Source organism: Moschus berezovskii, chromosome 14 (assembly GCF_049115385.1).
Source record: "Moschus berezovskii isolate FMDL1 chromosome 14, NW_MosBer_1.0, whole genome shotgun sequence".
In the NCBI taxonomy this organism is placed as follows: domain Eukaryota; kingdom Metazoa; phylum Chordata; class Mammalia; order Artiodactyla; family Moschidae; genus Moschus; species Moschus berezovskii.
The window spans coordinates 4,707,603-4,727,301 of NC_142473.1; the positions used below are offsets into that span (position 1 = coordinate 4,707,603).

The window sequence follows — 19,699 nt, forward strand, 5'->3', positions numbered from 1 at the left end:
CGCTTCAACTCCTCTCATTGGCTGTCGAGTGCCGCGAGGTCGCAAGAAAAGTTGCAGCGAGGCCCCGCCCTCGTACAGGAGCCAATCCTGAGTAGCCGAGGAGACAGAACCCGGAAGCGAGGTTCCCGGCGGCGATTTTCCGACTCTGAGGTGGGTAGCTATTTCTAGTCTGGGGTCACACTTCCTGGTCGCTTGGCGCCACCTTTGAGCTCCTGAACAGAAAGGGGCGAGCCCCTGTGGACACCTGGTGAGCTCTGCAAACCCAGCCGCGAAGTATGTCCTCGGTAGGGCTGGAGCGGTTTCTTTGGGCTTAGCGGTTTGGAAGGCCGCAGACGCGCCTCCTGGGCCTGTGAAGTAACCGGCCAGTGCCGGGGTCGGGACTGGTGGCCGTCTCTGTCACTGCCCTCCTCAGAGAGTGAACATTCGGCCTCTAGTTTACAAGCCTTTCCCTTCGTCTCCTTATTGTCTCCGTGGACCCCAGGTTCAGCACATCTGTATTGCTTTGTGCTGACAGTGCATTAAAAAATAATAATAATGTGAAACTTTTGAATTAGAAAATCTGGGCTTTTAGTTCTATTGAAAGTTGTTTTAATCTTTATAAACTTCCGCGCCTTCGCATGTCTAATGGGGCTTATGGCTCCCCGTGTCGCTGAGCTGTTTAAGAGTTGACCTAGTTTGTGGAATGTGATCTTTAAAAAACATAACCGAGTTCCTACTGTTGCAGTATCATCAAGTAGAAATCTTGATCGACTGTTTAAATCTTGAATCAGGGAGATGCACCAGAGTTTGTTTTTTAAATTAAATTAAGAAATTTTTGTATGTAATTTATTTTACTTGGAACAGTAAATTCAAATTTTAAAAAAGAGTTTTATAAAAAGGAGAGGAGGGGCACAAGATCTGTGCTATAATGTTGCTGTGCTGTACCTACACTCTCGGTAGCTTAAGTCCTGTTTGACTCTTGTGACTGTGGCTTGCCAGGCTCCTCAATCTATGATATTCTTTAGGCAAGAATACTGGAGTGGATTGCCATGCTCTCCTCCAAGAGATCCTGACCCAGTTATCGAGTCCATCTCTCCTGAGTCTCCTGCATTGCAGGTGGATTCTTTACTGCTGAGGCACCAGGGGAAGCCCCAATAATGTCACTGTGGATGCTGTAATTAATATGTGAACTTTACATTATTTACTGGTATTTATTAAGTGTTTAATGAATAGATGTATATTGCATTGTAAGCTTCAGAGAATAGTTTTGAGAAAAAAGTGAAAATATTAGAATATAAAAACCTTTCTAATAGGGTCTCTTGAATGATCTGAAAAACTGAACAATCTTTGAAAATTCTTTAGTGCAGTCCTTCTTTGTGAATAGGTTCTTCCCTGGTGACTCACGGTAAAGAATGCCTGCAATGCAGGAGATCCAGGTTCTATCCCTGTGTGGGAAAGATCCCCTGGAGAATGGAATGGCAACTCTTTTCAGTATTCTTGCCTGGAGAATTCCATGGACAGAGGTGTCTTGTGGGCTACAGTCCATGGGGTCACAAAGAGTTGACCATGACTCAGCGACTAACACTGCATTGTGCTACAAAATAACAGGCCCAGAGAAGGTATTGGTCATAATAGATTTATTGACTTTAATCCTCTTGGCACTAGTATTAAAATTTAATGATGCATTCAGCTCAGTTCAGTCTCTCAGTCGTTTCCGACTCTTTGCGACCCCATGAACCACAGCACACCAGGCCTCCCTGTACATCACCAACTCCCGGAGTTTACCAAAACTCATGTCCATTAAGTTCGTGATGCCATCCAACTGTTTCATTGTCTGTCGTCCCCTGCTCCTCCCGCCTTCAATCTTTCTCATTATCAGGGTCTTTTCAAATGAGTCAGCTCTTCACATCAGGTGGCCAAAGGATTGGAGTTGCAGCTTCAACATCAGTCCTTCCAGTGAACACTCAGGACTGATGTCCTTTAGGATGGACTGGTTGGATCTCCTTGCACTCCAAGGGACTCTCAAGAGTCTTCTCCAACACCACAGTTCAAAAGCATCAATTCTTAGGCACTCAGCATTCCTTGTAGTCCAACTCTGACATCCATACATGACCACTGGAAAAACTGTAGCCTTCATTAGAGGGACCTTTGTTGGCAAAGTAATGTCTCTGCTTTTTAAAATGCTTTCTAGGTTGGTCATAACTTTCCTTCCAAGGAGTAAGCGTATTTTAATTTCATGACTGCAGTCACCATCTGCAGTGATTTTGGAGCCAAAAAAAATAGTCAGCCACGATTTCCACTGTTTCCCCATCTATTTGCATGAAGTGATGGGACCAGATGCCGTGATCTTAGTTTTCTGAAGGTTGAGCTTTAAGTCAGCTTTTCCACTCTCCTCTTTCACATTCATCAAGAGGCTCTTTAGTTCTTCTTCAGTTTCTGCCCTAAGGGTGGTGTCATCTGCATATCTGAGGTTATTGATATTTCTCCTGGCAATCTTGATTCCAGCTTGTGCTTCTTCCAGCCCAGCGTTTCTCATGATGTGCTCTGCATATAAGTTAAATAAGCAGGGTGACAATATACAGCCTTGGTGTACTCCTTTTCCTATTTGGAACCAGTCTGTTGTTGTATGTCCAGTTCTAAACTGTTGCTTCCTGACCTGCATACAGGTTTCTCAAGAAGCAGGTCAGGTGGTCTGGTATTCCCATCTCTTTCAGAATTTTCAACACTTTATTGTGATCCGCACAGTCAAAGGCTTTGGCATAGTCACTGAAGCAGAAATAAATGTTTTTCTGGAACTGTCTTGCTTTTTCAGTGATCAGCGGATGTTGGCAATTTGATCTCTGGTTCATCTTCCTTTTCTCAAACCAGCTTGAACATCTGGGAGTTCACGGTTCACGTATTGCTGAAGCCTGGCTTGGAGAATTTTAAGCATGAATTTACTAGCCTGTGAGATGAGTGCAATTGTTCAGTAGTTTGAGCATTCTTTGGCATTGACTTTCTTTGGGATTGCAATGAAAACTGACTTTCCAGTCCTGTGGCCACTGCTGAGTTTTCCAAATTTGCTGACATATGGAGTGCAGCACTTTCACAGCATCATCGTTTAACATTTGAAATAGTTCAACTGGAATTCTATAACCTCCACTAGCTTTGTTTGTAGTGATGCTTCCTGAGGCCCACTTGACTTCACATTCCCGGATGTCTGGCTCTAAGTGAGTGATCACACCATCGTGATTATCTGGGTCGTGAAGATCTTTTTTGTACAGTTCTGTGTATTCTTGCCACCTCTTCTTAATATCTTTTGCTTCTGTTAGGTCCCTACCATTTCTGTCCTTTATTGAGCCGATCTTTGCATCTTTTTCCACTGGTTATGTGTGGATGTGAGAGTTGGACTATAAGGAAAGCTGAGGGCCGAAGAGTTGATGTTTTTGCACTGTGGTGTTGGCAAAGACTCTTGAGAGTCCCTGGAATGCAAGGAGATCCAACCAATCCATCCTAAAGGAGATAAGTCCTGGGTGTTCATTGGAAAGACTGATGTTGAAGCTGAACCTCCAATACTTCAGCCACCTGATGTGAAGAGCTGACTCATTTGTAAAGACCCTGATGCTGAGAAAGATTGAGGGCAGGACGAGAAGGGGACAACAGAGGATGAGAATGTTTGATGGCATCACTAACTCGATGGACATGGGTTTGGGTGGAGTCCAGGAGTTGGTGATTGACTGGGAGGACTGGCGTGCTGCGGTTCATGGGATTGCAAAGAGTCGGACACGACTGAGCGACTGAACTGTACTGAACTTGCATGAAATGTTCGTTCCCTAATTTTCTTGAAGAGATCTCGTCTTTCCCATTCTATTGTTTTCCTATATTTCTTTGCATTAATGCATTAGGGTTAATTCAATTAAAACTCATGAAAATTAGGTAGAAAGAAGTCCGTATTAGGAGCATGAGTAACTCTAAGATTTCTTAGAATCCATTCCAAGCAAAATCATGTGATAGCACTTTAATCATGTTAATTATGCAAATATTTTTAATCCTTGTTGTATGTAAGTCGGACATAAATGTATGTAAGTAAAATATAGTCCCTATCCTTAAGCTAACAATCTTTTTAGAGGCTAAACAAGAATAAAATTAGTGATAAGACAGTATGTATCAACAAGAAACAGGAGAAACTATATAGAGATCTAATATGCAGGCTCAAGAAAGACTTAAGAGAGAGGCAACTTCTTGGAAGAGTCTTAAATGACTAAAAAGATTTCAACAAATATAATTAGGAAGCTGAGAAATATTTTTAAAATATTTATTATACTCATTTTCTTTAAGTGGTTAAACTTTGATATGCTGTACTTTTTTATACTTAATGAATTTATTTTAATTGGAAGCTAATTACTTTACAATATGGTGGTTTTTCCCATACATTGACATGAATTATCCACAGGTGTACATGTGTTCCCCAATCCCGAACTCCTCTCCCACCTCCCTCCCCATCCCATTCCTTTGGGTTGTCCAAGTGCACTGGCTTTGAGTGCCATGTTGCCTCGAACTTGGACTGATCTTCTATTTCACATATGGTAATATACATGTTTTAATGCTATTCTCTCAAATCATCCCACCCTCATCTTCTCCCACATAGTTCAAAAGTCTGTTCTTTACATCTGTGTCTCTTTTGCTGTCTTGCATATGGGGTCATTGTTACCATCTTTCTAAATTCCATCAGTCAGTTCAGTTCAGTTCAGTCGCTCAGTCGTGTCCGACTCTCCGCGACCCCATGAATCACAGCACGCCAGGCCTCCCTGTCCATCACCAACTCCCGGAGTACACTCAAACTCATGTCCACAGAGTCGGTGATGCCATCCAGCCATCTCATTCTCCGTCGTCCCCTTCTCCTCCCGCCCCCAACCTTTCCCAGCATCAGAGTCTTTTCCAGTGAGTCAACTCGTCGCATGAGGTGGCCAAAGTATTGCAGTTTCAGCTTTAGCATCAGTCCCTCCAATGAACATCCAGGATTGATCTCCTTTAGAATGGACTGGTTGGATCTCCTTGCAGTATAAGGGACTCTCAAGAGTCTTCTCCAACACCACAGTTCAAAAGCATCGATTCTTCGGCGATTAGCCTTCTTCACAGTCCAACTCTCGCAACCATACATGACCATATATATGCGTTAATATTGGTATTTTTCTTTCTGACTTACTTCCCTCTGTATAATAGGCTCCAGTTTCATCTACCTCATGAGAACTGATTCAGATGCATTCTTTTTAATAGCTGACTAATATTCCATTATGTATATGTACCACAACTTTCTTATCCATTTGTCTCCCAATGGACATCTAGGTTGCTTCCCTGTCCTGGCTATTGTAAACAGTGCTGCGATGAACATTGGGGTACACATGTCTCTTTCAATTCTGGTTTCCTTGGTGTTTATGCCCGGCAGTGGGATTGCTGGGTTGTATGGCAATTCTACTTTCTGTTTTTGAAGGAATCTCCACACTGTTCTCCATAGTGGCTGTACTAGTTTGAATTCCCACCAGTAGCATAAGAGGGTTTCCTTTTCTCCACACCCTCACCAGCATTTATTGCTTGTAGACTTTTTGATACCAGCCATTCGGACCAGGGTGAGATGGTACCTCATTGTGGTTTTGATTTGCATTTCTCTGATAATGAGTGGTGTTGAGCATTTTTTCATGCATTTCTTAGCCACCTGTATGTCTTCTTTGGAGAAATGTCTGTTTAGTTCTTTGATTGGGTCATTTATTTTTTTTTCTGGTATTGAGCTACATGAGCTGTTTCTATATTTTTGAGATTAATTCTTTGTCAGTTGATTCATTTGCTATTATTTTCTCCCACTCTGAAGACTGTCTTTTCACTTTGCTTATAGTTTCCTTCATTGTGCAAATGCTTTTAAGTTAAATTAGGTCCCATTTGTTTATTTTTGCTTTTATTTCCATTACTCTGGGAGGTGGGTCATAGAGGATCCTGCTGTGATTTATGTTAGAGACTGTTTTGCCTGTTTTCCTCTAGGAGTTTTATAGTTTCTGGTCTTATATTTAGATCTTTAATCTGTTTTGAGTTTATTTTTGTGTATGCTGTTAGTGTTCTAGTTTCATTCTTTTACAGGTGGTTAACCAGTTTTCCCCGGAGGAGGCAATGGCAAGCCACTCCAGTACTATTGCCTAGAAAATCCCATGGATGGAGGAGCCTGGTAGGCTGCAGTCCGTGGGGTCGCTAAGGGTCGGACACGACTGAGCGACTTCACTTTCACTTTTCACTTTCACACATTGGAGAAGGAAATGGCAACCCACTCTGGTGTTCTTGCCTGGAGAATCCCAGGGACGGGAGAGCCTGGTGGGCTTCCGTCTATGGGGTCACACAGAGTCGGACACGACTGAAGTGACTCAGCAGCAGCAGCAGCAACCAGTTTTCCCAGCACCACTAAAGAGATTGTCTTTTATCCATTCTATATTTTTTCCTCCTTTGTCAAAGGAAAGGTGTCCATAGGTGCATGGATTTATCTCTGGGCTTTCTATTTTGTTCCATTGATCTGTATTTCTGTCTTTGTGCAAGTACCATAGTGTCTTGATGGCTGTAGCTTTGTAGTATAGTCTGAAGTCAGGCTGGTTGATTCCTCCAGTTCTATTCCTTCTTGCTCAAGATTGCTTTGGCTATTCGAGGTTTTTTGTATTTCTGTACAAATTGTGAAATTATTTGTTCTACTTCTGTGAAAAATACTGTTGGTAGCTTGACAGGGATTGCAATGATTCTATAGATTGTTTTGGGTAGTATATCATTTTCACTCTATTGATTCTTCAGATCCATGAACATGGTATATTTCTCCATCTATCTGTGTCATCTTTGATTTCCTTCAGTGTTTTATAGTTTTCGTTATGTAAGTCTATTGTTCAGGTAGACTTAATCCTAAGTATTTTATTCCTTTCATCACAATGGTAAATGGGATTGTTTCCTTAATTTCTCTATTTTCTCATTGCTATAGTATAGGAATACAAGGGATATCGTGTATTAATTTTATATCCAGAAAATTTACGATATTCATTGATTAGCTCTAGTAATTTTGTGGTGGTGTCTTTAGGGTTTTCTATGTAGAGGATCATGTCATCTGCAAACAGTGAGAGATTTACTTCTTTTCCAAACTGGATTCATTTCTTTTTTTTTTTTTTCCTTTGATGGCTGTGGCTAAAACTTCGAAAACTATCTTGAATAGTAGTGGTGAGAGTGGGCACCCTTGTCTTGTTCCTGACTTTAGGGGAAATGCTTTCAATATTTCACCATTGAGGATAATGTTTGCTTGCTTCACGACCAAGATAATCACGATAACATGATCACTGACCTCGAGCCAGAATGTGAAGTCAAGTGGGCCTTAGAAAGTATCACTACGAACAAAGCTAGTGCAGGTGATGGAATTCCAGTTGAGCTATTTCAAATCTTGAAAGATGATGCAGTGAAAGTGCTGCACTCAATATGCCAGCAATTTTGGAAAACTCAGCAGTGGCCACAGGACGGGAAAAGGTCAGTCTTCATTCCAATCCCACAGAAAGGCAATGCCAAAGAATGCTCAAACTACCGCACAGTTGCACTCATCTCACACACTAGTAAAGTCATGCTCAAAATTCTCCAAGCCAGGCTTCAGCAATATGTGAACCGTGAACTTCCAGATGTTCAAGCAGGTTTTAGAAAAGGCAGAGGCACCAGAGATCAAACTGCCAACATCCGCTGGATTATGGAGAAAGCAAGAGAGTTCCAGAAAAACATCTATTTCTGCTTCAGTGACTATGCCAAAGCCTTTGACTGTGTGGATCACAATAAAGTGTGGAAAATTCTGAAAGAGATGGGAATCCCAGACCACCTGACTTGCCTCTTGAGAAACCTGTATGCAGGTTACAACTGGACATGGAACAACAGACTGGTTCCAACTAGGAAAAGGAGTACGTCAAGGTTGTATATTGTCACCCTGCTTATTTAACTTATATTCAGAGTACATCATGAGGAACGCTATGCTGGAAGAAGCACAAGCTGGAATCAAGATTGCCGGGAGAAATATCAATAACCTCAGATATGCAGATGACACCACCCTTATGGCAGAAAGTAAAGAGGAACTCAAAAGCCTCTTGATGAATGTGAAAGAGGAGAGTGAAAAGGTTGGCTTGAAGCTCAACGTTCAGAAAACAAAGATCATGGCATCTGGTCCCATCACTTCATGGGAAATAGATGGGGAAACAGTGGAAACAGTGTCAGACTATTTTTCTCGGCTCCAAAATCACTGCAGATGCTGATTGCAGCCATGAAATGAAAGGACACTTACTCCTTGGAAGGAACATTATGACCAACCTAGATAGTATATTAAAAAGCAGAGACTAATTACTTTTCCAACCAAGGTCCGTCTAGTCAAGGCTATGGTTTTTCCAGTGGTCATTGTATGGATGTGAGAGTTGGACTGTGAAAAAAACTGATCGCTGAAGAATTGATGCTTTTGAACTGTGGTGCTGGAGAATACTCTTGAGAGTCCCTTGGACTGCAAGGAGATCCAACCAGTCCATTCTAAAGGAGATCAATCCTGGGTGTTCATTGGAAGGACAGATGCTAAAGCTGAAACTCCAATACTTTGGCCACCTCATGCGACGAGTTGACTCACCGGAAAAGACTCTGATGCTGGGAAGGATTGGGGGCGGGAGGAGACGGGGATGACAGAGAATGAAATGTCTGGATGGCATCACCAACTTGATGGACATGAGTTTGAGTGAACTCCGGGAGTTGGTGATGGACAGGGAGGCCTGGTGTGCTGTGATTCATGGAGTCAGAAAGAGTCGGATACGACTGTGCGACTGAACTGAACTGAACTGAACTGATGGGTTGATCATATATGGTTTTTATTATGTTGAGGTATGTTCCTTCTATGCCTGTTTTCTGGAGAGTCTTTATCATAAATGGTTGTTGCATTTTGTCAAAGACTTTCTCTGCATCTCTTCAGATAATCATATTATTTTTATCCTTCAATTTGTTATGTGGTGTATTACATTGATTGATTTGTGGATATTGAAGAATCCTTGCATCCCCGGGATAAAGCCCACTTGATCATGATGTATGATCTTTTTATTATGTTGTTGGATTCTGTTTGCTAGAATTTTGTTGAGGATTTTTGCATCTATGTTTATCAGTGACATTGGCCTATAGTTTTCTTTTTTTGTGGCATCTTTTTCTGGTTTTGGTATTAGGGTGATGGTGGCCTCATAGAATGTGGTTGGGAAATTACCTTCCCCTGCAATTTTCTGGAAGAGTTTGAATAGAATAGATGTTAGCTCTTCTCTAAATTTTTGGTAGAATTCACCTGTGCTTTTGTTTCTTGGAAGATTTTTTATTACAGTTTCCATATCTGTGCTTGTAATGGGTTTGTTAAGATTTTCTATTTCTTCTCGGTTCAGTTTTGGAAGGTAATAATTTTCTAAGAATTCGTCCATTTCTTTCAAGTTGTCCATTTCATTGTCATATAGTTGCTGATAGTAGTCTTTTATGATCCTTTGTATTTCTGTGTTGTCTGTTGTGATTTCTCCATTTTCAGTTCTAATTTTGTTGATTTGATTCTTCTTCCTTTTTTGGTTGATGAGTCTGGCTAATGGTTTGTCTATTTTATTTATCTTCTCAAAGAACCAGCTTTTAGTTTTGCTGATTTTGGCTATAGTCCTTTTTTCTTTTTTCTAATTTTGTTAAATTTTTAAAAAATTTATTTATTTTAATTTGAGGCTAATTACATTATTGTATTGGTTTTGCCATATATTGACATGAATCTGCCCCGGGTGTACATGTGTTCCCCATCTTTTTCGTTTATTTCTGCCCTAATTTTTGTGATTTCTTTCCTTCTACTAACCCTGGAGTTTTTCATGTCTTCATTTTCTAGTTGCTTTAGATGTAAAGTTAAGTTGTTTATTTGATTTTTCTCTTGTTTCTTGAGGTAAGCTTCTAGTGCTATGAACCTTCCCCTTTACACTGCTTTTCAATTCAGTTTAGTACAGTTCAGTTTAGTCACTCAGTCATGTCTGACTCTTTGTGACCGCGTGGACTGCAGCATGCCAGGCCTCCCTGTCCATCCCTAACTCCGGGAGCTTGCTCAAGCTCGTGTCTATTGAGTCGGTGATGCTATCCAACCATCTCATCCTCTGTCGTCCCCTTCTCCTCTCACCTTTGATCTTTCCTAGTATCAGGGTATTTTCAAATGAGTCAGCTCTTTGCATCAGGTGGCCAAAATATTAGAGTTTCAGTTTCAACATCAGTCCTTCCAATGTACACTGCTTTTACTGAATCCCATAGGTTTTGGGTTGTCATGTTTTCATTTTCATTTGTTTCTCTGAAGATTTTTATTTCGTTTTTGATTTCTTCCATGATTTGTTAGTTATTCAGAAGCATGTTATCTAAATAACATCCATATGTTTGTATTTTATAGTTTTTTTTCCTGTTCAGTTCAGTCACTCAGTCCTGTCCGACTCATTTCGATCCCATGAATCACAGCACTCCAGGCCTCCTTGTCCATCACCAACTCCCAGAGTTCACTCAAACTCATGTCCATCGAGTCGGTGATGCCATCCAGCCATCTCATTCTCTGTCGTCCCCTTCTCCTCCTGCCCCCAATCCCTCCCAGCATCAGGGTCTTTTCCAGTGAGTCAACTCTTCGCATAAGGTGGCCAAAGTATTGGAGTTTCATGTAGTTGACATCTAATCTTACCACACTGTGATCAGAAAAGATGCTTGAAATGATTTCAGTTCTTTTGAATTTACTAAGGCTAGAATTACGGCACAGAATGTGATCTATCCTGGAGAATGTTTTGTGTGCACTTGATAAAAAGGTGAAATTCATTGTTTTGGCGTGAAATGTCCTATAGATATTAATTAGGGTTAACTTCTCCAGTGTATTATTTAAAGTTTGTGTTTCCTTGCTAATTTTCTTTTGGTTGATCTACCCATAGGTGTGAGTGGGGTATTAAAGCCTTCCACTATTGTTGTGTTACTGTTAATTTATCCTTTTATGCTAAATACCTGTTGGCATTTGCCTTGTATTGAGGTGCTCCTATGTTGGCTGCACATATATTTATAATTTTTATATCTTCTTCTTGGATTGATCCTTTGATCATTACGTAGTGTCCCTCTTTGTCTCTTTTCATGGCTTTTATTTCAAATACTATTTTATCTGATATGAGATTGCTGCTCCTGCTTTATTTTGGTCTCCATTTGAATGAAATATCTTTTTACAGCCCCTCACTTTCAGTCTGTATGTGTCCCTTGTTTTGAGGTAGGTATCTTTTAGACACTGTATATAGGGGTCTTATTTTTGTATACATTCAGCCAGTCTTCGTCTGTTGGTTGGGGCATTCAACCCATTTACGTTTAAGGTAATTATTGATACGTATGATCCTGTTGACATTTACTTTGTTGTTTTGCATTCGAGTTTATACACCCTTTCTGTGTTTCCTGTCTAGAGAAGATCCTTTAGCATTTATTGAAGAGCGGGTTTGGTGGTGCTGAATTCTCTCAGCTTTTGCTTGTCTGTAAAGCTTTTGATTTCGCCTTCACGTTTGAAGGAGATCCTTGCTGGGTATAAATATCTGGGCTGTAGGTTTTTCTTTTTCATCACTTTAAGTATGTCCTGCCATTAAAATGGCAACCCACTCCAGTGTTCTTGCCTGGAGAATCCCAGGGACGGGGAAGCCTGGTGGGCTGCCATCTGTGGGGTCGCACAGAGTCGGACACGACTGAAGCGACTTAGCAGCCATTCCCTTCTGGCCTGAAGAGTTTCTGTTGAAAGATCAGCTGTTATCCTTATTGGGATCCCATTATGTGTTATTTGTTGCTTTTCCCTTGCTGCTTTTAATATTTGTTCTTTGTGTTTGATCTTTGTTAGTTTGATTAATATGTGTCTTGGTGTGTTTTGACTTGTCTTTATCTTGCTTGGGACTCTCTGAGTTTGTTGGACTTGAGTGAATATTTCCTTCCCCACTTTAGGGACGTTTTCAACTGTTATCTCCTCAAGTATTTTCTCATGCCCTTTCTTTTTGTCGTCTTCTTCTGGAACTCCTATGATTTGAATGTTGGGGTGTTTAACATTGTCCCAGAGGTCTCTGAGGTTGTCCTCATCTGTTTAAATTCTTTTTTCTCCTCTGCTTCATTTATTTCCACCATTCTATCTTCCACCTCACTTATCCTGTCTTCTGCCTCAGTTATTCTATTGTTGGTTCCCTCCAGGGTACTTTTGGTCTCAGTTATCGCATTATTCATTATTGATTGACTCTTCTTTATTTCTTCTAGGTCCTTGTTAAACATTTCCTGCATCTTCTCAATCCTTGTCTCTAGTCTTTTTATTTTGTTTTCAAGATTTTGGAGCATTTTACTAACATTATTCTGAATTCTTTTTCAGGTAGACTCCCTATTTCCTTCTTTTTTGTTTGGTTTAGTGGATGTTTATCATGTTCCTTTACCTGCTAAATATTTCTCTGCCTTTTCATTTTGTTTAAATTGCTGTGTTTGGGGTGTCCTTTCTGTATGCTGGGTCTTTGTGGTTACTCTTTATTGTGGTGCCTGCTCCCTGTGGGTGGGTTTGTACTAGTGGCTTGTCAAGTTTTCTTATCTGTTCTGGTGGGTGAAGCTGGATCTCTTCTGTCTGGAGTGCAATGAAGTGTACAGTAGTGAGTTTTGGGGTGTCTGTGGGTTTGGTATGACTTTAGGCAGTCTGTCTTTTAATGCCCAGGGCTGTGTTCCTGCGTTGCTGGGGAATTAGCATGGTATGTCTTGCTCTGGAACTTGTTGACTCTTAGGTGGTGCTTGGTTTCAGTGTAGGTATGGAAGCTTTTGATAAACTCTTGTCTGTTAATGGTCCCTGGAATCAGGAGTTTTCTGATGTTCTCACGTTTTGGAGTTAAGCCTTCTGCCTCTGGCTTTCAGTCTTATTCTTACAGTAGCCTCAAGACTTCTCCATGCATACAGCACTGATGATAAAACATTAAGGTTGATGGTGAAAAGATTCTGCACAGTGAGGGACACCCGGAGAGGTACACAGAGTTACATAGAGAAGAGAAGAGGGAGGAAGGAAATAGAGGTGAACAGGACAAGAAGACGGGGAGTTAGAACGGGAGAGAGCGATCAAGCCACTAAGCATAGCCCTAAGCAAACGTGGATATTGAAGATTAGATTCTTAAAGGTACAAAATTGATTTAAAAATACCAAGACACAAAGATTAAAAATATAGAGTAGAGGTTAGATTCTCAAAAATACAATATTAAAAACACAAAACAAAATGAATCACAAAAATTATAAAAAATATATATTTGAAATTTGCTTGAAAGCTTTGGTACATATACACAATGGAATATTATTCAGCCATTAAAAAGAATACATTTGAATCAGTTCTAATGAGGTGGATGAAACTGGAGCCTATTATACAGAGTGAAGTAAGCCAGAAAGAAAAACACCAATACAGTATACTAACGCATATATATGGAATTTAGAAAGATGCAAATGATAACCCTGTATACGAGACAGCAAAAGAGACACAGATGTATAGAACAATCTTTGGGACTCTCTGGGAGAGGGTGAGGGTGGGATGATTTGGGAGAATGGCATTGAAACATGTATGTTGTCATATGTGAAACGAATCACCAGTTTAGGGTTGATGCATGTTATAGGATGCTCGGGGCTGGCATGTGGGGATGACCCAGAGGGAGGATAAAGGGAGGAGGGAGGTGGGAGGGGGTTCAGGAGGGGGAACTCATGTACACCTGGGGCGAATTCATGTCAATGTATGGCAAAACCAACCAATATAATATTGTTAAATAACTTGCCTCCAATAAAAAATAAACTAATTAATTAAAAAAAATAAAATAGGGTCTTTTGTTTCACAAGGTAATAGTAGGTTATAAAAGTGAAAATTAAAGTAGTAGAGAACTTAAATTTTTAAAAAATTAAAAAGTGATAATATAAAATATACTTAGGAATTTCTCTGGAGCTGTTGTGGGCAGCGTGGGGTCAGTTCAGTTTCAGATAGTTCCTTGTTCCAGCTTGTACTTCTACTCAAGGTCTATAGGCCCCCTCTAATGCTTACTCAATGTTAACTTCAGGGTTTTAATCTGTTGCACCTGTCACTTCCAGAGTGGTTTGCCCTTCTTTGTATATTTTGGCTTCCTCTGTTTGAAAGTCTCTTCAGTGTCTAATTTCCGCCCTGACACAAGGGGTCAAAGGTGGTCACTTATTTACGCTCACTTGTTCAGTTGTGTTTTGGGGAGGGAGGAACCCTGCAAACAGATATCACTAGGCGTGTTTGGGGAGTGCTAACAGTGTCTGGACCACACTGGGTTTGCCCGAGCTCATGGTATGTGCTTTCTGGTTCTACACTGCTCAGGCTTCAGGGTGCTCTGGAGAGCAGTGTCCGGAGCGGGCCCTGGGTTTCATGCACTTCCCAGGTCTAAGCCGCTTGGGTTCAGGTTCTCAGGTATTCTACAAGGGCACGGACTCTGTTGGCCGTGCATTTTGTGCCCTTCCCAGGTCTGAGCAGCTCAGGAGACCACATGCTTGGAGAGCACACTGCCCCAGGTAGGCCATGCATCTTAATCACCTCTTTGGTCTCAATTGTGCCATGTGTCTCCTCTGGGAAGCTGATCTCAGGTTATGACTCTCCTGGCAGATGTCAACCATCTAGGATACCAGGAAGATGGGGTTAGCAACTGGGGGCCTGCTCACAGTTTGGTGGAGGATGCCAGTCTCTGAGGCTGAGATTGGAGCAGCTCCTTGCCTTCTGGCTCTGGCTGTTGCCCGCCTGCCTCCCTGCCTCTGACGGGGAGGGGACTGTATGCAGCTGGCTAGCTCTCATTTCGTGATTACTCAATCCTTTGCTGTGTGAGTGGGCCAGGCTGTGCATTAAGGTAGAGCATTTCGCAGGAAAGTTTTTTTCTCTATCTGGCTATCCCACAGTTTGGGCTGCTGTCTCACGTTAGCTCCCTCAGATTGTCCTCAGGGCATTCAGGCCTGGTCCTTACCCTAAGGATGCAGCCTGCACCTCCCTGTCCAGCCTCTGGTGGCTGATGCGAGCATCTGGGCTATTTCTCTGCTGGGAGTTGTGGTTAGACACCTATTCTGTGGGTTTTGGTGTTTTTTTTCCTCCTGGTTATCTTGCCCTCTGAGATTCTAAAACTCCCTACAGACCCGCCAGTGAGAGTTTTCTGGTGTTTGGAAACTTCTCCTTCGTGACCCCCTCCCCAGGACGGGTCTCCGCCCCTAACTCTTTTGTCTCTCTTTTTGTCTTTTATATTTTTCCTACCTCCTTTTGAAGAGAATAGGCTGCCTTTCTAGATGCCTGGTGTCCTCCACTAGCTTTCAGATGTTTTGTGGAAGGTGTTCAGCATTAAAATGACCTTTTGATGAATTTGTGGGGGGAGAAGTTGCTCTTCCTATTCCTCCACCATCTTGGGACTGCCCCCCTGCATAACTCTTTAAGCTGATATTGTTTATAAATTATTATGACAGCCTAGCAGAATAAATATCATTTCCTTCAGGAAGCCCTCTGTAATCCCTTGGTGGTGGTATTTTAGTCACTACGTCATGTCCAACTCTGCAAATGCATGGATTGTAGCCCACCAGGCTTCTCTGTCCATGGGATTCTCCAGGCAAGAATACTGGAGTGTGGTGCCATTTCCTTCTCCAGGGCATCTTCCCAACCCAGGGGTTGAACCTATGTCTACTGCGTTGTCAAACAAATTCTTTACCACTGAGCTACCAGGGAAGCCCTCCGTAACCCCGTAAGACTGGGTTAATTATGGTCCTCCTGTATATTTATTGTATCTGTTTACAGTCTTATCATAGTACTTAATGCTGTTTTTGCCAGTTTTCCTGACTAGATGGTAAACTTCATGAAGTTAAGACATGGATTTTGTTCATTATTGAATCCCAATACCTAGAGACTGGCGGGCTTCCAAAGTGGTGCAGTGGTAAGGAACCTGCCTGCCAATGTAGGAGAAAGAAGAGAAGCAGGTTTGATCCCTGCATCGGAAAGATCCCCTGGAGAAGAAAATGGCAACCCACTCCAGGGATTTCTAGCCTGGGAAATCCCTTAAACAGAGGAGCCTGCCAGGCTACAGTTCAAGGGTTCGCAAAAGTTGGACGTGATTGAGCCACTAAGGACAAGTACATAACACGAAGAGACTAGCACATGCCAGGTGTTTTTGTCATCTTTGTTAAATGAAGGAGTGAATGACAGCCAAAATCCTGTTTCACAACAAGAACCCAACTAAGAACAATAGTTGTCTGTCAGTGAATAGGACTACTTTTTAAAGCTGTGAATTTTCCTAAGCCAAAAATTGTTCAAGTATAAAGAGGATGATTATTATAGATGTCATGGTAAAGATATCTGCATTGATGAGAGATTGGGACATGTGTCCTCTGCGGACTATTCCATCTCTAAGAATCTGATTCTTGGAAGTAGTTTTTAGGAAATAAAAATTTTTGCTTCTCTTCTATAGCATCTATGTGTCTAGTTTATAAAAATGGTGAATGTTCTCGTTTTTATTGTATAATTTAAAAACTTCAAGCATTAATCAACTGTTAGTATAATACAACATAGTATCTAAACCAATAGATTCAAAATAAGTCAGAGTCACAACTACTGACTTAGTAGAAGAAAACAATAAAAAATTAGTATTAGGCCATTAAAAATAAAGATAACTGAAATCTGTCAGCTCCAATATTTGATGAATGCAAAGAGTAAAACCAGTTTAATAAAAACCAAAAATTTAGACAGTATATTTGTGTATGTTTGCAAGACTTATTTATGCTATTAATAAAGCCTCAGTTACTGGTTTGCTCCTAATTTTTGTGTTTGTGTTTTCAGATCTTGATGAATAAAATAAAGCAGACATAATCATCTCTGGAGAGATTATTTATATCTTGATGGTTGAAATGATTTATATGTAAAATAGTAGTAAAAATGGAAAAAGAGAAAGTAAATGATGAAAAATCAGACTCAGAGAACTCCTTGGACTTTTCCGAACACTTCAACCAGCTTGAACTGTTGGAAACACATGGACACCTTATTCCCACTGGTACCCAAAGTCTCTGGGTAGGGAATTCTGATGACGATGAAGAGCAAGATGAAAAAACTGAAGAGTGGTATCAGCTGCAAGAAAAAACAATGGAAAAGGATCCAAGCAAATTGCTTCTTTGGGCTGCTGAAAAAAATCGGGTAAAAAAAGAAAAGAACAGTTAAAAAAGAAACCTTAATTTAGTAGAAAAACTACTAGATTGGAAGCCAGAGGACCTGTCCCTGAAGCTCGCTTTGTCCTCAGACAAAACTGAAAAAAAATCACTTCATGAAAACAGGTGTCTGAGGTTATTTTAGTTAGAAGGAATTGAGCTTAATCTCTAGATTTCCTTGTTAGCATTGTATTCTACTGATAAAAGTTTATGTTTTAAAGTTTTATACACCATGCATATTGGTGTATAATCCTACTACCGAAAGATCAGAACATGAATGTTCCATTATTATGTTTTCTTCACAAATGACACATAATATATCAAACATGATTCTAGCCTGTATTGTTCATCTAACTGTAACTTTACTGCAGTAAGCCTTAATTGGACCAGGAATAAACGTATGGATTGGTTTTCAGAGAATCACGTTCATAAAATCAAGTTTATGAGGGAAAAAAAATCCCAAAAGAATTTGTAATTAACACTGACTTGTTCATTGTTAAATCAGTTTTTCTCCTCCCCAAAAGAAATCTTATGTTTATTTTACAGTCATCTACTAACAAGGAAGTTTTCATTTAACTTAATTAAATCTAACACCACTAGACCGTTTCATGTTCTTTGTTTTCTGTTTTGTTTCATGTTGGGTTTGTGAAAGATCTCCTGTTTTCTTCTCAGCTGACCACAGTGCGGAGACTGCTTTCAGAAAGGGCTACCCACGTGAACACTCGAGATGAAGACAAGTACACACCGCTCCACCGAGCAGCCTACAGTGGGCACTTAGACGTGGTCCGGGAGCTGATTGCACACGGGGCGGATGTCCATGCGGTGACCGTGGATGGCTGGACACCCCTGCACAGTGCCTGTAAGTGGAATAATGCGAGAGTGGCTTCTTTCTTACTGCAGCATGATGCAGATATCAATGCCCAAACGAAAGGCCTCTTGACCCCCCTACATCTTGCTGCTGGGAACAGAGACAGCAAAGACACCCTGGAGCTCCTCCTGATGAACCGCTACATCAAGCCAGGTCTGAAAAACAGCCTGGAGGAAACGGCATTTGACATCGCCAGGAGGACCGGTATCTATCACTACCTCTTTGAAATTGTGGAAGGCTGCACAAATTGTTCACCTCAGTCTTAATAACGGTTCTAATAATTTTCTTAAGTTTTTAAGTCCGAGTGCCTGCTTTGTGTGAGATGTGAAATATCCCCATTGTACAAAGTTGACATCAAAAGTCTTAGGACAGTAATTCAGTGGTACTCACGATACTATCCCTCCAAGTGAATTGCCTGACCTTGATGTCAAAATGTATTTGAAAGTTGTTTGGATTTATCTTTAATGATTTCCATGGCGTTTGTGATTTTTACCAAATCATTTTAAATTGTCTATATTGAAAAACTTGTCCGAGGTTGTACAGAAAACTAATGATATTTTTGGTGCTGATCCAAGAGAAATGTATTTTTACATTTAAAATATCCCCCATCCTAGAGCTTTGTGGAGTATTTAGTATATCAATATGTATTTTTATAAGGTCAGGTAACTCAGAATTTTATTTAAAAATCTTAAATATACTGGTGCAGTTCAGCTGTCTTCTCTGCATCACCATAGCCATTTGCTTTCACTGTAAACTGTAAGAATGAACATATTAATGACTTGAATCTTCGTAAGTTTAAAAAAAATTGAGAAAACTAGATATTTGTTTTTTGTTAATAGAACCATAGATGTTTAATCTACGAATGTTATATACTGCCTCTCCTTCCACAATCCACACAATCCTGTGGACCCTTCTACCTCACCCACCCTGGTCAACCTACATAATCCTTATTCTCCTGGTGAGTCAGCACGACCCTTAAGACATGCGCACAACTGTACCTTGGCCCAGGTGATCATAGCCTATTTGCCATCCAGCTAATTTTACCTGTCCAGTCCTGCTGAGCTGGGCCCTGCTCACCTCATTCCCAGGATCACAGGAAGGGTTCTTTTTCAGGATCCTCATTTTATAGAAGCCACACAAAGTCAAACTGACAAGAGAAAAGGAATTCTAAGATGATTATACTGGGGCGAGAACCACAAAGTGGCTCAGGTGTTTTTTAAAAGCCACATTGTAGATAACAACAAAAGCATAAGTATAAATAAAAAAATAAAGGTTTTAAACAACCAAGAAAAAGCGTGAATAATTCTTATACCTGTGTGTATCTTATCTATCCAGCATATATTTGTTTAGCTTTGACTCTGTCCATCTCTCCAGCAGCAGCTTCCTATTCCTTTGCCCTTCTGTAACTAAAACAAAAGAGTTACCTCTCAACTTCTCAGCACCAGAATTGACACACTGGGGAAAGGGAGCTGAACTAATGGGCCTTTTCTTCGGTTATATGTATCTGTGTGTGTGTGTGTGTATGTATATAAACATATTTATTTATTTATTTACTTTTTTTCTCTTTGGCTGTACTCTGAGGCTTGCAGGATCTTCGTTCCCCAACCAGGGATTGATTCTGCATCC

At 40.8% G+C, this 19,699-nt stretch overlaps 1 protein-coding gene across 3 annotated transcripts; it reads left to right on the plus strand.

Moving 5' to 3' along the window:
• The first annotated feature begins 5 nt into the window (after window positions 1–5).
• Window positions 6–19,626, plus strand: ANKRD49 (ankyrin repeat domain 49). 3 transcript variants are annotated; one of them, XM_055422840.2, is made up of 3 exons: window positions 6–150; window positions 16,844–17,194; window positions 17,878–19,626. In XM_055422840.2, the coding sequence occupies exons 2-3, from the start codon at window positions 16,940–16,942 to the stop codon at window positions 18,337–18,339; spliced, it is 717 nt and encodes a 238-aa protein (XP_055278815.1). In that variant the 5' UTR covers window positions 6–150; window positions 16,844–16,939; the 3' UTR covers window positions 18,340–19,626. The 3 variants fall into 3 exon arrangements, with proteins under 3 accessions (XP_055278815.1, XP_088698996.1, XP_088698997.1); XM_088842870.1 differs by lacking the exon at window positions 6–150 and adding an exon at window positions 153–273; XM_088842871.1 differs by lacking the exon at window positions 6–150 and adding an exon at window positions 228–247.
• Window positions 19,627–19,699: the final 73 nt, after the last annotated feature.